The sequence below is a fragment of the Aspergillus homomorphus genome, assembly GCF_003184865.1.
Source record: "Aspergillus homomorphus CBS 101889 unplaced genomic scaffold BO97scaffold_4, whole genome shotgun sequence".
Classification (NCBI taxonomy): domain Eukaryota; kingdom Fungi; phylum Ascomycota; class Eurotiomycetes; order Eurotiales; family Aspergillaceae; genus Aspergillus; species Aspergillus homomorphus.
In genome coordinates this window covers 1,207,839-1,226,157 of record NW_020291890.1, presented here as the reverse complement: position 1 = coordinate 1,226,157, position 18,319 = coordinate 1,207,839, and the positions used below count along the sequence as shown (strand labels likewise).

Genomic DNA, 18,319 nt, shown 5'->3' with positions numbered 1-18,319 from the left:
GACCGCTTTGGTTCCAATCACTCCCTCCCTCACTGAATCCCACAACCACTTCGACGCAATAGGGAAAACCTGACAATAACCTAGACAAGATAATAAGCCTCGACCTTTGACGCAGGGAACCTTATTTCTCCCTCTGCTTCCCTTGCACTTCCAAAGATTCCCCACCCCCTCTTCCTCACCCGAGTGACGTCCCAAGCGCCCAGCCAACCTTGGTAGACAATTCAACTCTACATTGAAAAAGCAGGTCTGCCCGTTGTTGTACCTCTGGCTACTTGCTTGCAAATAACGCCACCAAAGTCTAAACAAGCCTGGAGTTGCCGACACACCGCGTTACTTGAACTCACGGTAACGCTGTACAACATGTCTGAAGCATCCGGTAGGTTGGAGATCTCTGGTTACTTAAAATGTGGACGGATCTTAATTGTGACTGAAAGCTAGCATGTCATCATAGGTTATCAGATTCCCACCAGAAAAAAGACCCAGCAGAGTTGCACGGCTAGAAAATCCAGCCACTCCCAGGGGGGAAACTTGACCCCCCTTTCCCCCCCCCATTGCAAACATCACCCGTCGCACAAACGACTGGAGGGAAATCCATCTGGTCCTCATCAAGGTAGTCGACATTGATAACTTTGTTCTTCTCATTGACGGTCCACCCGTCACCGATCCAGCCATTCGCATTACCGTCAATATAATCATACGTGTAATCCTCCCAACGTGGGTGCGCCAGCACCTTCATCGCATGGAGGGACGATCCTAAACCAGTAAGGGAATGCGCATGAATCATAAAGATGAGAGAATGGACTCACCAGGCCACAGTGCCGTCACTCGTCCGTTGTCTCGCCCTCCTTTATACCAACTGCGGCAACTTGAACTAAATACTGTGCGCGAGAAGTACTGGTCGCAGTGGCGCGTGAATTGCTCCACGGCTTCCTTCCTCACACACATCGAGCGGATATTATCACGTTGCATCTTTTGCAAGCAGCACGTGAAATAATCGATCGACTTTTCAATCAGAAGCAGCAGGTTTCCCTCACCCAAAGCCGCGTTCGGGCCGAGAGAGACAAAGTAATTGGGGAACCCGTCAACAGCCAAGGACAGGTAATTCTCTGGCGTCTTCTCCCACCGGTGAGCCAAAGACAATCCATTGCGCCCAGTGATGGGGAACCGAGGGATGAACGTGGTGTTGAACCCCGTGGCGCATACAAGCACATCGGCCGGATGATGTATACCATCCGCGGTAATGATACCATCCGAATCCACCTGGACAATCTCACTTGAGATGACGTGAACTTTATCATCCGTCAGGGCTTCTAGATAGCCCGGCCCTGGCGTCAGACGGCGGCAGGCAGGAGGAAAGGAAGGAAGAAGGTTCTCAAGCAGCTCAGGTTTGCGCCGTAAACGTCGCTTCATATTCTGCGCAAAGGCACTTTGGGAACTGAGTTGCTCAGGGGTTCCCAGAAGGGTTGTGCCATGGATAGACTGAAGCTCAAGCTCAATTTCTGATGTCGTAAGCAGCTGCCGAGGTAAAAGGTAGTTTGGATTTACCTTTGCGGAACTTCTGGTAGGCGTTGTGGTCCGTCTTGAATGTTGCAATTTCCTCTGCAGAGAACGAAACTATGATTGTCAGACCACACCAAGTAAGCCTCCTTCGAAGCTAGATATCCTTACAGTTTTCAAGCTCAGCGCCACGCTTATCGAGTTCATTCCTGGCCAAGGTGGGTGCAAGCCAAGTGCGACCTCTGATATAATGATCAATATGCGCCACCTTCGGCAGCAAGCCGGGAACGATCTGAATTCCACTCGATCCGTTCCCAATCACCGCCACTCTTTGGTTCTGGTCGAACGTCAGCCACCATTTCTCTCGGCAACATAAACAAAACAAGGTCTAGCTCACGCTATAATCATATGACTCGTCCCAGTTAGCACTGTGCATCAGCTTCCCATTGAAGCTATGGAGACCCGGGATGTTCGGCCACTTCCACTCATTCAAAGCACCCGTAGCCGATATAAGCACATCACATCGATCTTGGTATGTCGATCCGCTAGCAAGGTCCCGGACCTGCAACTTCCATTCACTTGAAGCATCGTCCCACGTTGCTTCGATGACTTGCTGTTTGAGTTTGATGTGCTCCAGACACCCATACTTCTCTGCCACCCGCTTCCAGTATCTGTGTATTTCGGGAGCTGCGGCATAGAAGGTAGACCATTCTTTATTGGGCTCGAAAGAAGCTTGATAAGTATGAGCTGGGATGTCTACAGTCGCAATGAGTTAGCATGTTGAAGGATAATGCTTCTCGATGAAGTGAGGGAAGGACTTGCCACATGCACAACCTGGATATCTATTCTCCAGCCAAGTACCGCCAATATCCGCGTTCTTCTCGTACACGCAAAGACTCAGGTTTCGGATCCGTTGCCGGAGTCTAATCGAAGAGATGATGCCTGAAACGCCGGAGCCGATGACAACCACTCTCAATGGTCGGCATTCATCAACGGCCCGGTCTTGCACAATCCAGTCATCAACCGGAGGTACTCCAGAACTGCGGGAGACAAAACCAAAGATTTGCGACCATCGTTGGATCATGGTGGACATCAAGAGTGTGCGAGGAACGTGCTGCAATGTGATCAGTGGGCTGGAACAAGGATTTATAGGGCCTTTAGCTAGCCGCATAGTTAGTTCACGAGCGGAGCTGCCCTCCCATTTAGGGAAAGAGATGGAGGGTTTGTTCTACTGGTCCTCGGTCATCGATTGTTATTCCAGCCAATGGATCCCCTCTCTCCTCGGGGTTACACGGATGCAATCGAAGAAGCCTGGCGTTACACATTTCGCAAACACACCATCCCTATCCTCACGAAAGCCTGGTAGCGGGACAGCAATGCCATCTACTGGCTCACGGGAATACCCCCCCGTGCTTGGGTCTGGAACAGGACCGACAGCCTATCAAACAGACTAGAATTATGGCACTTATTTATGTTGTTCTGAAAGGGGCCGACAACAACGGTGGCCCGACGGGATTTCCCCGACCCTGCTCTGGGTACGCTGCAGCTTGGGGAGTCACGCCGCCGGACAAGACTCCACACAGGTGGAATTGCTGGCCGATAATTGAGCTTCCCATCCGGATGTGGAGTACGCGAATAAGTCTGCGAGACAAAAAGAAGCTGGTTTTCAATTGGTCATGACAGCGCAATTGGGACCGAGACCCACGACGGTGCTCAGTCTCTTTGAACCAAGTGGGCCTCATTCTGGGTTCAATGACGAGTTAGAATGATCTGTGGAAATTTAGGGCTCCCCGACAAGCTTCGTTGGAAGCCAAGAAGAAATTGACAAGTGATGACAGTAATAGGAGTAAGTCCTCTATCACCCGCGGTCCAGTTCACAATATGTAGGAAATTGTGTTCCCATGAGAACATGTCAACACTGGGACAATCGTCATGATCCAGTCCATATCCAACAAGGGAAACGCTGTGCTGCGTCTGCAATGACGGATCGGCCAGACATTCACTCCACTTCGGAAAATCCCCAGCATAGAGAGGTGGAGACTCGATCAACCGGACTAGAACGCAATGGCCTACAGAATTTGGGGGATTTCCGACAGTATATCCAGCACGGTCGAGACGATCGGCTGCCCAGATCAGAATCCTTCTCTATCCGTAGATTCGTAAATCTGCCCTGTCGCAGAAACAAGCATCGGCTGCATCAAAAGGATGCTAGTCCCGGTCTGGAGGGCAGCTTACCCCATACCGGTTCTTCCCCAACATCTCCAGTTTCCCGCCAGTATTCTCCTTTAGGAAATATGACGGCCACAGGGAGATGGAGGTAGTAGAACTCACATTGACGCAGGTTGGTGTGTTGGGCGTAATGACCCCTGTTAGAGAGAATCGAAATGGAAAGCAGGAGTAGTACTGCAGTTGATCGGTGTGAACATGATGCACCCCCCCTCACCCCCTTGTAGGGGAAATATTCCAGTCCTGATTCGATACCTTACCCTGGTCGTGACGCGTTCCCGATTTGCAGTACTCCATTACCGGTATGTATGCCATACGTGGCATAGTTGTCATTATCCCGCATGGCATTATTTCAAGCTCCGTAAGCAACGAGTAATCGGAATCAACCACAGATCTTAGTACATACTTGCCCTGACAATTGCATCGAAAACGAGATCAGTCAACAGTCCATCGTGGCGGGTTTTGAATTCGGTGGTCTCGTATCTGGGCAATTTCAAAGTGTTCCGATGAGGTCGTGGACCAGACATATAGAAAAGGCGGTCGACGCTGCAGGAATCCAGACATCCAGCCTCAATGGCCTGATAAAGAACGAGATGACTGTTCAGGGCCTTGACATTTCAACGTCGTTAAACAAACGGTGATCGATCCTCCAGGCACAAAAGCCGAGGTAAGCCATGTAAGGACGATCAAGGGGGGATTAGTGAGGGACAAGTAATCCTCAGTCAGCGCCCGAGGCTCCATAACCCGCCAACTCGCATACCCTAAATGCTGCCCAGGCCAATCATCTTCAATTATGTAGGCTGGTCGATGGTGCTGTAATTTCCTTTTTCGGACGCAATGTGGGGCCCCAGAATAGCTTTTTTGTCCGCTCAAGTTCTGGATATAGTGGAGTGTTGATCCAAGTCGGCCTATATATACCCATTGTCAGTTCTCCGTAGAGCTCTTCAAAAGCACTGTTCAAAACCCTGGATCCATACCTAACCCCCACTGCCCTCATGCCCGTCTTCGCCGAATCCGCCGCCTCCACTCGCGAACTCCGCGTTTTACCCTCCTTCGCCCCGCCACTCCCCCGCTTAAGTGTCCCCTTCGCTCACAAAGAGCACCCCGATCGATATGAAGTAGTCATTGTCGGCGCCGGGCCCGCAGGGCTGATGCTCAATCTCCTGCTCGCGCGGTACGGCCTGAGCGACGAGTCCCTTCTCTGCGTGGACGCCAAACCAGGAACCCTGAAATCCGGCCAAGCAGACGGACTGCAGCCCCGCACACTCGAGGTGTTCAAGACCCTGGGACTCGCGGACGAGATCCTGACGGACGGATGCCACATGGAGGAGGTGGCGTTCTGGAACCCGTCGGCCAACCCGGACGAGATCATCGAGCGCACGGCCATCGTGCCCGACGTCGCGGTGCCGGCGCGCTATCGCCACGAGGTCACCATCCACCAGGGCCGGATCGAGCGCATCCTCGAGACGGATCTGCTGCGGTATTCGTCGCGCGGGGTGCAGCGGAGCACGCGGCTCATCGATGTGCGCATCGACGAGGACGCAGACGCAGAGTTCCCTGTGTTCGCGGAGGTGGAGACCAACGGCCAGCGGCGTACAGTGCGGTCGAAGTACCTGGTGGGTGCGGATGGAGCGCACTCGGTCGTGCGCCGGTGTATGGGGTTGCAGCTGGTCGGCGAGTCGTTGGATCATATCTGGGGCGTCGTCGACTTGGTTGTGGATACGGACTTTCCCGATATTCGGAGACGGTGTGCGATTCACTCGCCCGCAGGCTCGGTGATGGTTATCCCGCGCGAGCGCATCGCGACGGGCGATTACCTCACTCGTCTCTATGTGCAGGTTCCTGAGGAAGCGGGCCCGGAGGGCGACGATGATAACGACCGGCAGGTGGACGAGACGACTTCGAAGCAAGATGCGCGGGCTCGCAGGAGTAAGGTCACGTTGGAAGGAATCTTCCAGCACGCAGCCGACGCATTCAAACCATATTACATCAAACCTAAAAAGGGCGGCGCAGTGGACTGGTGGGCAGCGTACCAGATCGGCCAGCGGGTATCTGATCGATTCACAGTCAAAGATTCGAAGGGGACAGAGCGGGTGTTCATCGTAGGAGATGGTAAGTCCCTGCCCATGTCCATCCATAGCATACCCAGCCTCAGGCCCTCGACTAACCCAACCCACCTCACTTCAGCCTGCCACACACACAGCCCCAAAGTACGTAAAGCCCCCCTCCCCCAACACAACCCATCCCACCACCTAACCCTAACACAAAACCCAAAACAGGCCGGCCAAGGCATGAACGTATCAATGATGGACTCGTACAACCTCGCCTGGAAACTGGCCTACGTGATAAACGGCCTGACTCCCAACACAGCAAAACACACCCCGCAAACCCCGGACCCAATCCTGGCAACCTACCACTCAGAACGCCACACGATCGCGCACCAACTGATCGAATTCGACCGTGCCTTCAGCTCCATGTTCTCAGGTAAAATCAGTCACAGCGCGGACGACAAGCTGACGGGGCTCACCCACGAGCAATTCGTGGAAGTCTTTAGCACGGGCAACGGGTTCACGAGCGGGTGCGGAATCGAGTATTCCGAGAGCGTTCTGGTGCAGAAACACGAAGACCAGCAAGCCAGTCCCGCCGGCGCGGATCTTGCGCACACGTACCCAATTCAAGGCACGGATTACCTCGCGGGCATCCTTCGTCCCGGACGGAGGCTTCTGAATGTGACTTACAAGCGGCATGCTGATGGGAATAGACGGGATTTGCATGATGGTAGGCACATCATCCTTCATAATGGTCCCCTTCCCCCGGTTCCGGAGACACACGCACACACGACTAAGAAATAAAGCACAAATCACTAACAGGAACAGACTTCCCCTCGACCGGCAGATTCCGTATCCTGGTCCTCACGTCCACTGACCTCCTTGATCCCAAGGGTACATCTGCGGGAACGCTCCGCACGCTCGGCTCGACTGTCCTCCCCAAGTACCCAGCTACCGTGATCGAACAGGTCGTCGTCCACCCGCGCCTGTCCCGGGACAGCTTCACGTGGCGGGATGTGTCCGTCGAGTTGAAGCAACATTCCGAGATGCGGTTCTACAGTGGCTATGAGCTGGATGATGTGTATGGGATTTACGGGGTGGATCCGGCTCGGGGCGCGGTGGCGGTTGTGCGTCCGGATGGGTATGTGGGGATGGTGGCTGCGTTGGGGGATGTTGGGCTGGTGGATGCGTTTTTGGGGGGTTGTTTGGCACGGGTTTAGGTTACGGGGTTGCTTGTATGGCTGGTGAGGGAAATTGTACATAGGAATTATACTGAATTGGGGGAGATGGCGGATTCACGTTGAATTATGGGCAAGATAGAGGCAGTGGTTAATTTAGGGTCTTAATTCAGTACGATATCCTCTTCTGGATATTCAAGTATCTCGGTCTATACATATAGTAGCACACATTTATCTAGCTCGAAGTCGCCGTGCAGTTGACGCCCAGGGTTGAAGTGTCAACCTGTTTCTAGGTTAGCAAATGCAATGCACTAAATATGGCTAAGAGTTATACTTACGTTATTGCATACAAAGTCGTTTGTGTTCTTGGTGCTGACGACGTTGATGTTCTCGGTGTAGATGTTGGAGCAGACCTATTAGGGACGTTTGTTAGTTTCGTCTCCTCCTTGAACTACCTGGGACAAATCTAAACTCACCTCAGGACTTGAGCAGACCAGCGTTCCAACATAAGGGTTCTTTTTTCCGGATGTCTTGCCCCGGAAGTTCTTGAACCATATGTCTGAGATAGTGAGACTGCTCTGTTATGCGGCCATCACATATTAGAAAATATCCAGGAGACCTGTTTCGAATACTGTATACGCACCGGGAATTCATTGCACAGTGTCAGGTTCTTCTGGCCGTAGCACTGAGTAACCTCAATAGCCCAGTCGACGTTGTCAATGTAGGCGGTGTCATAGGTGACGTTCTGCACGCGGCCGCTGCCACCACCACCCTGAAGGTCCTCGGAGAGAGCAGACGAGACGCCGGGCCAGACCTTGATGCGAGCCATGTCCTATATCAAGGTTAGTACCGACGATGTCACTGTATAGAGGCACTATGAAGCTTTACTTACCGAGGCATTGTACATGGAAATGTTGTAGACGAGGATATCTTGCACGATGTCCACCTCGCCAAGGTATTGTCCAAGAGAGCCCACCGAGATACCGTGCGAGCCGTTGCAGTGAAGGTTTTGCACAAGAATGTCCGTGCTGTTCGGCTTGAACGAAACACAATCTATGGTTGTATGATGATTAGAACCTGTATCCTGTCAAGATCAAACTTGTGACATACCATCGCCGTTGTTGATGACGGAGTTTTGAATAACGATGTTCGAAGACCGGTAGGTGTCCCTAGAAGAACAGCCGTTAGCTGACGTTGAATACTGATAGTAGATCCACATACCATCCGTCCGTGTTCTTTGCAGTGACCTTAGGATTCTTCGAATATCCAGAGATGTTGATGCCGTCGTAAAGAACATTTGTCGAATTGGCGATCAGGTTGTACCATTGCGGGGAGTAACGCAAGTTTAGCGGGCCGATGGTGCCGCCATTCAGGCCGATAACACCAAGGAGGATGGGACGAAGGATGAGAGCGTCCTTGGCGTACAAGTCATACCAAACTTGACCGTTACCGTCCAAAGTGCCTCCTCCATAAACGTTCACGTCTTCACCACCGAGCTGGAAGAAGGTCGTTGCGTTTTGGAAGACCTGCTGGAAGGCATTCTTTTGCCAGTAATCGGTGTCGTTGGTAAACTGAATCGTTCCCTCAATATCTATCGAACGAATTGAAATGAGTTCATGCTACATGGAAGCCTGCGCAACAACACACGAGATAGGGTGTATAGCTGATCAGTGTATACTCACCGAGATCAATGTGCTTCAAGAATGTGAGATCCAATGCTGTGCCGATGGTGTACTCCTTGTTGGCGTCGAAAACAACCTTTCCTCCATTGTTGCATTGCTTAATTGCAGACAGGATATACTCCGAATCGTCGGATCCGTCTCCATGGCTGTGGACGTGACAGGTCTTGCTTCTGGATTTGCTCGTGGGCAGAGGCTGGAACGGCTTGTGAGGCCCGCAGGCTTGGTTTCGGTCTCGGTTGAAGCCTTCAACTGTTGCACCCAGCGCAAGAAGGCTGAGTGCATGGCTCAGAAGATGTGTAGTCTTCATTTTATTTAGATCAACTACCAAGGAGGAGACCCGATTTTGGAAGGAATTGGACAAATTTCTGGGATGACAATCAGACCATTGTGCAAAGTCAATTGCCGCCCACGCAGTTTATATATCTGTAATCCCACCGGGCGTGCACAGGCATGTTGCAACACCGGCAGTCACAAGGCGGGGAAGTGTCTCTCTGGATATGAACCCATCCGGGGAAATGAAAACAGCCGCTGCGGAGAGTGTGGGGAAAGCGTGGAGCACAACACCCAAGCCCATGATGGCAGTCGTAGCGGCTGAGCAATCTGATAGGAGGGCTTACTCCCGCTGCGATTGTCCGATTGGGGGAAAATTGATGCCAGCAAGAGATTAATTGTGTCGTCAGTGGCTCTTGGTTGTGCTGCTCCCCTGCAGCATGGCTAGTCAATTCCTGTCTTATCCATGCTGTCGTCCAAAAGCCGGTGCCCGTGGTGGCTTGCGCTTGTCCGCTTTCCCCGGGTTTTCTGACGACTTGTTCCCCAGATGCCCGGGGCGGACTCTCGGGATTGAAAATGGCGCATTCTGTGGTTTATTATTCAGGTTGATGCAGAAAGCGCGTGACGAAGACTGCCGTTTGTTATGGAAATGGGCTGGTGTAGGCGAGAAGGAGGGTGGAGGCCCGCCGGGGAAAAAGAGATGGCTGAGCAGAGCAAATATATGGCCTCCACTCGGGTGACCTGTCGTACGTTGGGACGCAACTCTTAGACAGCTACCTTACTCTATAACAAACAGCACTAATCGCAATTCAAACATGCCCCAAGTCGTCATTGCATAAATGACCTTCATCCGCCCCATCCCCCATCACCACGCATGGTTGCGACTCCCACAATCGGGAGGAGTTCGAGTTCAGTAGCTCAATGCACTTGCCTCTCAGGCTCAAAGCTCTTCATTCTAGTCAATTGAAATATATACATGGGCAAAAAAGAAAATGCTAGCGGGGTTCGTTCATCCTCGCCTCCTCGGTCGCCGCTGTTAGGCCATCCGAGTTCCACACCGACACCGTCATCTTCCGAAGAAAAAGAAGGGGATCTAATCTATTTTGACTGAGTAGCCCAGCTTACATGATCCAAACCCCTCGGTTCGTTTCGTTCAAAAAGTGACATTTAGGCCGACTTCTTGACAGCGGCTTCGACGTTAGCAACAACAGCCTTGGCATCACCAGCCACTTCCTTTTCCAGATCCTTCACGGCCTCGGTGGTAGAGCCATCCAAGCTACGGCGGTACTGGACGATACGGCTGACCTGGACGACACCGACAATACCGAGGAAGAAGTTGACAGCGGCGAGCCTGGGCGCGGTTAGTCCATATTGCCGCTCATACATCCTGGGAAAATTTGTCGCCCGACATAAACATACAGGTAGTTCTTGGGAGTGATGATCATGCACCAACGAGTCCAAATGGCACCCGTAGCCATGAGAGCGCCGTTCTGGGTCAGGGACAGCTTCTCGGCGGGACGGCTAAGATCGGAGATACCGGCGATGACGAGAGCCCACTGAAGCGGACATAGTCAGTGATGAGCGATCGTAGTCTCATGTATAATGGATAGGTGACGCCGGGGGACGGAATTTCGTCGTAACAGGAGGAGTCATACCTTCATAACCGGGGCCCTAGCGATTGTCTATGTTAGCTTGATCCTTGACCTCTCAGACAACTACCACCGGAAATGCAGTATAGCCCGGGATCTTGAACGGTATCAAACTCACCAGAAATGCACCGTCTTGACACCAACCGGGCTGTTCCATAGACGCTGGAAAGTGCTCTGTTGCTCGGCCGCGGCGGCATCTGAGCTCTGGAAGCGGAAACCCTGGGCGCCAGGCCGACGGAAGGGACCATATGCGTTGCGGAAAGCAGCGCGCGAGTTCTGGAAAAAGCGGAGACCGACGCGAGACGACATTATGAAGGATTTGATATGATGCAGACCGAGCGCGGCGGGCGAAGGTGCGTGTGTAACGGAGAGTTCGGAAGGGTGAGAGCGGAGAGTGTCGGGCGGTACCCTAATAAGAAAGAAGAGAGTGGAGAGGGAAAGAGACGTGAGGAGAAATCAAGAAAACCTCGTTGGAGAAATGACCGCGAAACAAAAGGGTCAGGAAACTTGAGCTTGTAGGTAAAGATAGACTGAGAGAGTCAAGATGAAGCCGCTCCGTCAAAAGGCCCCGACGTCGGCCTCACTCTGTTGGGGTTGCGGCTCTTTTCCGGCTGAGGTAAGCGGTGACAATCACGCTTGACCGGATTGGTTCTGCCGGATCTCTCTCTCAGAACCTCCACCCAGCGGGAATCAGTTCGTCAGTAGGTAACTTAACTCATCGATCAAAGCTTCCAGCACGCATTGTAGGTTTTTGCCCCCTTCAATTCCGCTTTCTGAGTTATCCAGAGTCAATACTGATGCGCGTCCAGTCTGCCTGACGGTCTTCTCCGCTTGTCTCCGTTCCATCCCGCCCGTTGCGATCCGATCCCCAACTTCACAATGTCCTCCAAGTACGCTTTCACAAAGAGCCTGAAGGAGCTGCGCTTCCTTTTCTGCCAGACCTCTCAGGACAGCGCTGCTACCCGGTTAGTCGATCATGGCGCAGATTTGATGGTACAGCTCGAAACAAGTCGCTGACATTGATTCGCTGGCTTTAGCTCCTTCCTGCAGCGCGCCTATCCCACCATGAAGAAGCACAACCCCTACACTCCTATCTTGATGCGCGAGGCGGCTGGTACCGTGCCCAGAGTTTACGCTAGATACGGTACGACATGATACCCTCGGATTCTGGACAATACAATCCTCAGGATAGCACTAACCCATCGATGAACAGAGCTCGGAAGAGAGAAGCAGGAAGCCCTGACCGGTAAGACCTTTCGCACCAATTTTAATTCAATCATGACAACTAACGCATCTCGCCGGTAATGCAGGCTTGACGGATCAGCAGATCGAAGAGAAGATCACTCAATTGGTGAAGGCGTCTTCATAATCAGTCCTATTTATTGCGCCCGTCTATCTTCATGCAACCATGTTTTTACCCACTTCCTCTGCGCTGTACCTATAGATGAATCTGAAGACGAAACTCGCCGTGAACCGCCAAACAAAAATGAAAAAATCAATGAATTGCGACCATCAAAACTTATTTGAAATGTTGACCTATCAACAAACTACAGTGAACTAGTACTGTTGGCGAGATCGCCAAATCTATATTGCGCCCAACTCATGCTCCCTTCCTTCAGGGTCCACAAGCGCCGTCCCTTCTCGTCTCCTGCCGCGCCCGCTCCGATATGAATGGGCAGCAGATGGTCAAAGGTCGGGTGCGCCTTGCGAGCATCCGGCCGCCTCAGCAGATCCGCCAAGGCCTGCTCCCTGTCCGCCGGCTTGGCCGTGGCCGCATCCTTGAGAGCGTCATCGAAGCTGGCGGTATACGGCAGCGGCCGCGGGTCGCCCCAGGAGAACTGCAGGTCCCGCAGGTTGTGGACCGCCATGCCGGAAACAATGATCAGGATATTCTCCTCGCGGAGCTTCTCCACCGCCTGACCGAGCCGGTAGTGCTGAACGGGATCCTCTGAGTCGAACAGCGAGACCTGCACGATGGGGACGTTCAACGGGTTCGACTCCGGCTCAAAGGCTATATCAAACAAACAGGCGTCAGCACGGACCTAGCCAATCCACTTCCTTCAATCCCCCTCCCACAACCTCCGGCCCGGATTTGAAGAGGAGAACATACCACACTTAAAACTCGCCCACACCCCATGATCCAACCCCCTCTTCACCCCCTCAGCCTTAATCCCGGCCTCGCCCAACGCACCAAGCACCTTCTCCGCAACCTCCTTACTCCCAACATTAGGGTACTTCTCCTTGTAGTAATGGCTCGGGAAGCCGTAGAAGCTAAACTCCACCACATCAGAATCACTTTCAGTCGACAAAAGGGGCAAACATACTCATAAATCAACTCCGTCATCTCGGCGGTATTCACAAGGATTGTATCGCGCTTCCCCTGCCAATGCGCCGAGAACACCACCACAGCGCGTGGCTTGACCTTGGTCGTGATCTCGCGCCCGATCTCGCCCAGCTTGTGGTACGCCGGGTGCTGATGATCGTACATGATATTCGGCTGTGCAGCATATTAGTCAGTATGGGGATAGCAACGGACAATGACCAGAAACTAAGAGGAAACGTACACCCCCGTGACTCAGGAAGTAGACCGGCGTTTTCGTCGACATGGCGTTGGCGTGGTGCTGCTGCTGCTGGGATGGGCCCCCGCCTCGGGTTGTCCGGTACGTGCTGTCCGCTAAAGTCGGGTTTGAGGTTGTGGACTCGACCGCTGCTCGACCTGCTAGTGAGGCGATGGGTGGTGAGCTGGAGAAGAGGCGCCGGAGACGGTGCAGCGTGGCGGTTTGAGAGCTACTAGTGTTCGGGTTTGGGTTGGGGGATGAACTCGCGAGGAAGGCGACGATGATGGCGAGGAGGAGAGCAAAGAACGATATCAGGGTGATGGGTGACGACCTTCGAATGATTGGTTGGTCTTCTGTTGTGTTGGGTGTACTTGGAGACATATAGTCATCTGGTGTGGTGGAGTCGCATAAGAACAAAATGTCGGCGTCCCACGACGGCTCTTATTTGCTTGAGAAGGGTCTATATGCAGTTTGCTGATCTCGTAAGTAGAATGCTAAGAAGCGCAAAGGCAGTCGCCAATAGGAAATGCAAGACATACAAGAAATGGTGACATGAGTGCTTTAAAAAGGAGATAGACGATGGGAGAACCGATCTTGTAATCAAATTGCATCCGATCGGGTGGTGACCAATCCCTCAGTCGGAAGTGCGGAATTGCGCCGCGCCTCCGGAATGGCTTTATGCCACACAACCAGAAACCACCCAGGGGCTCAGCTCCTCCCATTGCACATGTACAAGGATTCTATTTACAATAATATTGATTTGGTGTAGTGCTCATCGCACGTGCAAATGCATTCGGGGGAATCAACAAGGAGAACATAGATGAGGCCAAGTGCAGATGAACCAAAGCATACCCAATACATCTGCTGCAAGAAAAGTGATTAAGGTGGTAAGAGCCTGATCCGAAAGAGGCGCCATAAGCATGTGCACTGACATATCGCGTCAAATAATTAAAATTATTGTAGGTTTTCGCATAAGTGATGAAAGAATGAATCCCATAAATATATGTGGCTGAATCACATGAGAACACAGTCCCCTTCGTTTTGCTTTTGCTGGTTGACGGCAGACCGAGAGAGTCGAGTCTTTTGCATCCGCGCCCCGCCCTTTTTAAGCTCTTCGAGACGTTCGCGAGCCTTAGGGAACCCTTGTGCTAAAGTGACAAGAAATGGTTAGTGTCGATCCCTGAATTTCTGACTGGCAGAACTCACCAGCTGCGCGCCAATACCAACGTTTCGCGTCATCCAAATTTGCGACAACGCCAATACCGACTTCAGTAAAGTAGCCCATTGCATACTCAGCCTTAGCAAGACCAGCAGTGGCGGCCTTACGAGCCCAGAGATACGCTTCCGTGTCACTCTGCTGGAGGATACCCTCTCCACCCGTCAGATACCATCCACTAAGGGCCAGTTCACTTTGGTGTTCTCCCTGTGCGGCAGCATAGGTGTAGTAGATAATACTCTGCCGAGGATCCACAGGACAGCCCATCAGACCATATTCATAGGCATTGCCCAGGTAGAACTGAGAAAATTTGTATCCTAGTTCTGCGGCCTGGTGGAACAACTGGCTTGCATAGGCCTCATCACGTGCAACCACGTCATTTCCTCCATTGGCATACATCAAGGCTAACTCATGGAGAGCATGCGGATTTTCAGCGTCGGCGCGTTCTGCTGCACGCTTAAGCCAAGTAACTCCCTCACGTGGGTTTCTCGCCTGGCCTAACAGTCCCTTGAGCAGGATCATCCCCATCTTATACATCGCGGGCGGATCACCGAGACCGGCTGCGCGTTTATACCATTGAACAGCCTTGAACGGATCTCTCTTAGTACCGCCACCCTCCTCTTGACCAATCTCACAGCACACGGCAACACGGTACGCCGACTGAGCGTGTCCTTGCTTCGCGGCAGCATAATACAGACCGAAGGCTTCCTTAGGGTCTACCTGTAGACCCATCTGACCCTGACCGTAGCAGTCTGCCATGTAAAATTGCGCATCCGCATATCCTGCAGAAACCAATTTCTTGACGATTTTGTAACCGTCCATGATGTACTTCTCTCGGGCTTTGGCCTTAGTTTTGGGATCCATTCGGCTCGCATCAACCAAAACAGTCGAGGCCTCGACCAGCTTTTGCGCAAGGAGTAATTGGGTTTTGCGGTCATTCGGTTTGGCCTTGACCAACTGCTGTAGGCGTTGCAGCTCTCCTTGTGTGACCGGTCCAGGTGGAGCTGACTCAGTGGGGGGACCTTGCGGTACTGTGGGAGGAGATGTTGAGTTGTTGGCACTCTCGTACTGCCGCATAGGAGCAGGTTTGGTCGCCTGCTCAAGACCGGGACGAAACGGGACGGGGTGATGTGGAAGAGCATCTGGATTTTGCGGATCTTCGGGGATATCGGGTTGGCTGGTGGGTGGACTGTGATCATGAGCAGCTCTGTATTGTTGAGGTTGTCCACTGCCGTGGGCAAAGTTGTCCGCGGGCGCATAACCCCCCGGATTTTCCGGATAGGTTTGTCCAGGGGGGCTCCAATTGTCGTTTCGTTGCATGTATGGGTCTTCAGAAGGATCCGCGCTGTATGCATAATTTGCTCCTTCGTGGTAATGTGCACCAGGATGTCCTTGATCCGCGGGCAAATCAAATTGGAAGCCTGCATCTACAAACTGATTCGGTGCGGGTCCCCCTCGCGGATCAGGTGGAGGATAGGTGTAAGGATTATGTGTCGATTGCGGACTGAAAGCCGCGTACTGGGGCCGGTTTGAGGTAGGCGAAGCAGGAGACGGCTTGACTTGCGGCTGTTCCAACCCAGGCAGGCTTTCATCGATAATACCGCCCTTGGTAGGGTCAAGCATAGCATCGAAGTTAGGCATATCGGGCTCCTCGGCATGTTTTCGATTGTAATAGCTGTCCACCCATGCTGCGGTGTCAAATCGCTCATGGGTTCCTTGTGGGGCTGAATAGCTGGGGTCTTGGTAAGTCGCTTGTCCTGGGTATAATGGGTTAGGAGGTATGCTTTGTGTCGGCGAGGAGACTGGTATAGTTGCGCTTCCGTCGATATGAGGAATAGGTGGCGGTTCTTGGGGGTCCGTATATGGTCCATTGCGCCTCTCGAACGAGCCCGGAGATGGGCGACCTGTGCTAGCGGACCTCACCGGTGTCCCGGGGGTATTGCCCCTGCTCCGCTCGGGAGACATAGGACGAGGAGGTCGTTTAGCATGAGAAGTATGCGGACGATCCGGAACATGGGTAGGGACTGTTGAACTGCCATTGAGATCCATCGCAGCCATTCCACTTTCAAGACTTGGTCTACGCTGGTATTGGGACGGAAACGACGTATTGATTTGAGGAGGTTGCGGCGGTCGCCCGGCTGGAGTAGACAGCAATGAGCATTTGAACCGGAACAATAGACTGTAAATACTCACGTGGTCTCATACGCTCTTGTCTTGGGACCGGGATTCGATCCTCCGACCCACGACGGCCATTATGTCCTTGCGGTGGCGGGCCTCCACGATATGCTTGACCTCGATCATCCATAGGGCGGCCGTAACCACCGCGCGAAGGTCGCGGGGCGGCGCGGGGCGGCGGTCCATATGACCTCGGAACTGCACCTCCGCCATGATACCCATACCCGTGGTGGTCATGACCCCCATTCGGGAAGCCACGATAGTTGCTATCGAAGCTATCGTCAAGGTATCCATCTTGCGGCGGAGTCGGATAACCCCTCCCGCCGGGAGCAGGCTGAGGGGGGCCGTAGTTACGTACAGGAGGAGCTCTCTGTACTGGACGCTGCTGATATGCCATGACACAATTTGAGATCTAATGGCCGGGGAAGCGAATGGGAATAATGAAGGCGCGCGTTCTTTGTTCGCAAGGGATATCGAAAGTTGTATGTATCCTGCGGACCTGTGTTTGTTTCACGTCGTTCCTCTAGTTAAGCTGTAGTAGCTTGTTAGCACGGAACCGACTGACATGGATAGACCCTATATGGGCTTCAATAGTTTTAAAAACGGGCACGTGGCTTACTTGAAGCTAAGTGCACACGAAAATAAATCCAGCACGACTATTTAGGTGTTCCATGTGAGATATACAACCATCAGAGCAAATAGTTGCGCGCGATCGAGTCGGCTTCAACTAGAACAAGCAAATGTCAGTGGACAAACCATCGGCGCAAAGGCTTGCAGTGGCGGAGAGCGCAAATGCGCAAAGACAGCCAACTCACAAAAACACGAGGAATGAAAGATAACCCCCTCCAAGTATGAGGATAGGTTCAATTCCAAATTAACTTAGACCCAAGAAACAGCCAATGAAGGAAACCAAACCCTCGACGTTAAAGAGCGTGCGCGACCCCGAAGAGCGAGAGGAGGGTTGAAGGTTGGCAGCGAAGGAGAAAGAAGTAAGAAAGAAGGAGGAGGCTCAGTTGTGAGTTGCGCCGTTGAGTGGAAGGGAAAAAGGTCACCCAAAAAAGAGGGGAAGACGAGGGCGGTAATTCAGACAATTAGACTATCTTTCCGGGGGTGATCAGGAACAAAAGGTAATAGCGTCAACAAGAGAAAGAAAGAAATTGAGGGGGATTTTGCGCGACTCTTATGACCCGTCTTCTTTTTCACTCTGGATCTTTTATCTATCCCTCGTCTCCTTTAATTTACTCGACATAACGACAATCAATCCACTCTGCTTGCATAGCTGATTTGTTTCACGCTGACCGGCACCTGACGCTGGGGAAGAGTTCTGCTTCGACTGAATGACCCACGCCCGTTCCGCCAATACTTGCGCCGATGTCCCACTTATGCCTACTGGTACTGCCTATGACTGACGATTATCCCTTCCTGTCTTCATGTCAATGTCGGTCGGGGTTCTTCTCGCGCCTAAATGTGGGAGCTGTCTCGGCAGCGTCGGAGTATCGGTTGATGATGGGTCTCCTAAAACATCTTCTATGCCCATTTTGATTGTCACCGATTCCGCAACATTCTGGTGCAATGACTTCTTGGCGGGGCGCTAACCAAGGGACCGGCTTCAAATGTGACGTTTTAGTCTCCCCCTAAGAAAAAAAACATAAACCTCGACAACAGCCTCGAATGACCTTAAGTAGTACTATCATCATAAACACTACGGTCACAGAGCTCCTGATAGTCAATGCAGGGCAGTCAGGAATCTTTGATTGAAAGAGCGAACTCATCGATCGTCAGGGGTGGGAACCATCGACAATCAAGCAGATCGTGCCGAG

At 52.5% G+C, this 18,319-nt stretch overlaps 7 protein-coding genes across 7 annotated transcripts; 2 read left to right on the top strand and 5 right to left on the bottom strand.

Annotated features, from left to right (window-relative positions):
• Positions 1-417: 417 nt before the first annotated feature.
• BO97DRAFT_431878 (flavin-containing monooxygenase) lies at positions 418-2,581 on the bottom strand (the record flags this gene model as incomplete). The annotated part of the gene is made up of 7 exons (XM_025697507.1): positions 418-434; positions 565-753; positions 807-1,499; positions 1,546-1,614; positions 1,669-1,834; positions 1,895-2,253; positions 2,320-2,581. 7 exons carry the CDS (start codon positions 2,579-2,581, stop codon positions 418-420), a joined length of 1,755 nt encoding a protein of 584 aa, XP_025555304.1.
• A 2,137-nt stretch (positions 2,582-4,718) lies between these two features.
• On the top strand, positions 4,719-6,991 carry BO97DRAFT_459215 (putative phenol monooxygenase; the record flags this gene model as incomplete). Its single annotated transcript, XM_025699270.1, has 4 exons — positions 4,719-5,835; positions 5,911-5,933; positions 6,003-6,501; positions 6,600-6,991. The coding sequence occupies 4 exons, from the start codon at positions 4,719-4,721 to the stop codon at positions 6,989-6,991; spliced, it is 2,031 nt and encodes a 676-aa protein (XP_025555303.1).
• Positions 6,992-7,184: 193 nt separating this feature from the next.
• On the bottom strand, positions 7,185-8,938 carry BO97DRAFT_384206 (putative extracellular exo-polygalacturonase; the record flags this gene model as incomplete). Its single annotated transcript, XM_025693409.1, has 8 exons — positions 7,185-7,232; positions 7,288-7,362; positions 7,426-7,527; positions 7,593-7,781; positions 7,842-8,002; positions 8,060-8,118; positions 8,171-8,540; positions 8,632-8,938. The coding sequence occupies 8 exons, from the start codon at positions 8,936-8,938 to the stop codon at positions 7,185-7,187; spliced, it is 1,311 nt and encodes a 436-aa protein (XP_025555302.1).
• Positions 8,939-9,845: 907 nt separating this feature from the next.
• BO97DRAFT_468229 (mitochondrial pyruvate carrier family protein) lies at positions 9,846-11,095 on the bottom strand. Its single transcript, XM_025699719.1, has 4 exons — positions 10,669-11,095; positions 10,557-10,572; positions 10,321-10,457; positions 9,846-10,252 (listed from the first exon to the last, which is right to left on the bottom strand). Exons 1-4 carry the CDS (start codon positions 10,857-10,859, stop codon positions 10,069-10,071), a joined length of 528 nt encoding a protein of 175 aa, XP_025555301.1. The 5' UTR covers positions 10,860-11,095; the 3' UTR covers positions 9,846-10,068.
• Positions 11,096-11,235: 140 nt separating this feature from the next.
• BO97DRAFT_403294 (L51/S25/CI-B8 domain-containing protein) lies at positions 11,236-12,044 on the top strand. The gene is made up of 5 exons (XM_025694704.1): positions 11,236-11,293; positions 11,360-11,515; positions 11,588-11,694; positions 11,764-11,796; positions 11,861-12,044. Exons 2-5 carry the CDS (start codon positions 11,430-11,432, stop codon positions 11,917-11,919), a joined length of 285 nt encoding a protein of 94 aa, XP_025555300.1. The 5' UTR covers positions 11,236-11,293; positions 11,360-11,429; the 3' UTR covers positions 11,920-12,044.
• A 53-nt stretch (positions 12,045-12,097) lies between these two features.
• BO97DRAFT_337272 (DODA-type extradiol aromatic ring-opening family dioxygenase) lies at positions 12,098-13,156 on the bottom strand (the record flags this gene model as incomplete). The annotated part of the gene is made up of 4 exons (XM_025691487.1): positions 12,098-12,561; positions 12,661-12,821; positions 12,875-13,047; positions 13,115-13,156. The coding sequence occupies 4 exons, from the start codon at positions 13,154-13,156 to the stop codon at positions 12,098-12,100; spliced, it is 840 nt and encodes a 279-aa protein (XP_025555299.1).
• A 966-nt stretch (positions 13,157-14,122) lies between these two features.
• On the bottom strand, positions 14,123-16,896 carry BO97DRAFT_411385 (putative chitin synthase activator (Chs3); the record flags this gene model as incomplete). Its single annotated transcript, XM_025696177.1, has 3 exons — positions 14,123-14,256; positions 14,315-16,462; positions 16,518-16,896. 3 exons carry the CDS (start codon positions 16,894-16,896, stop codon positions 14,123-14,125), a joined length of 2,661 nt encoding a protein of 886 aa, XP_025555298.1.
• Positions 16,897-18,319: the final 1,423 nt, after the last annotated feature.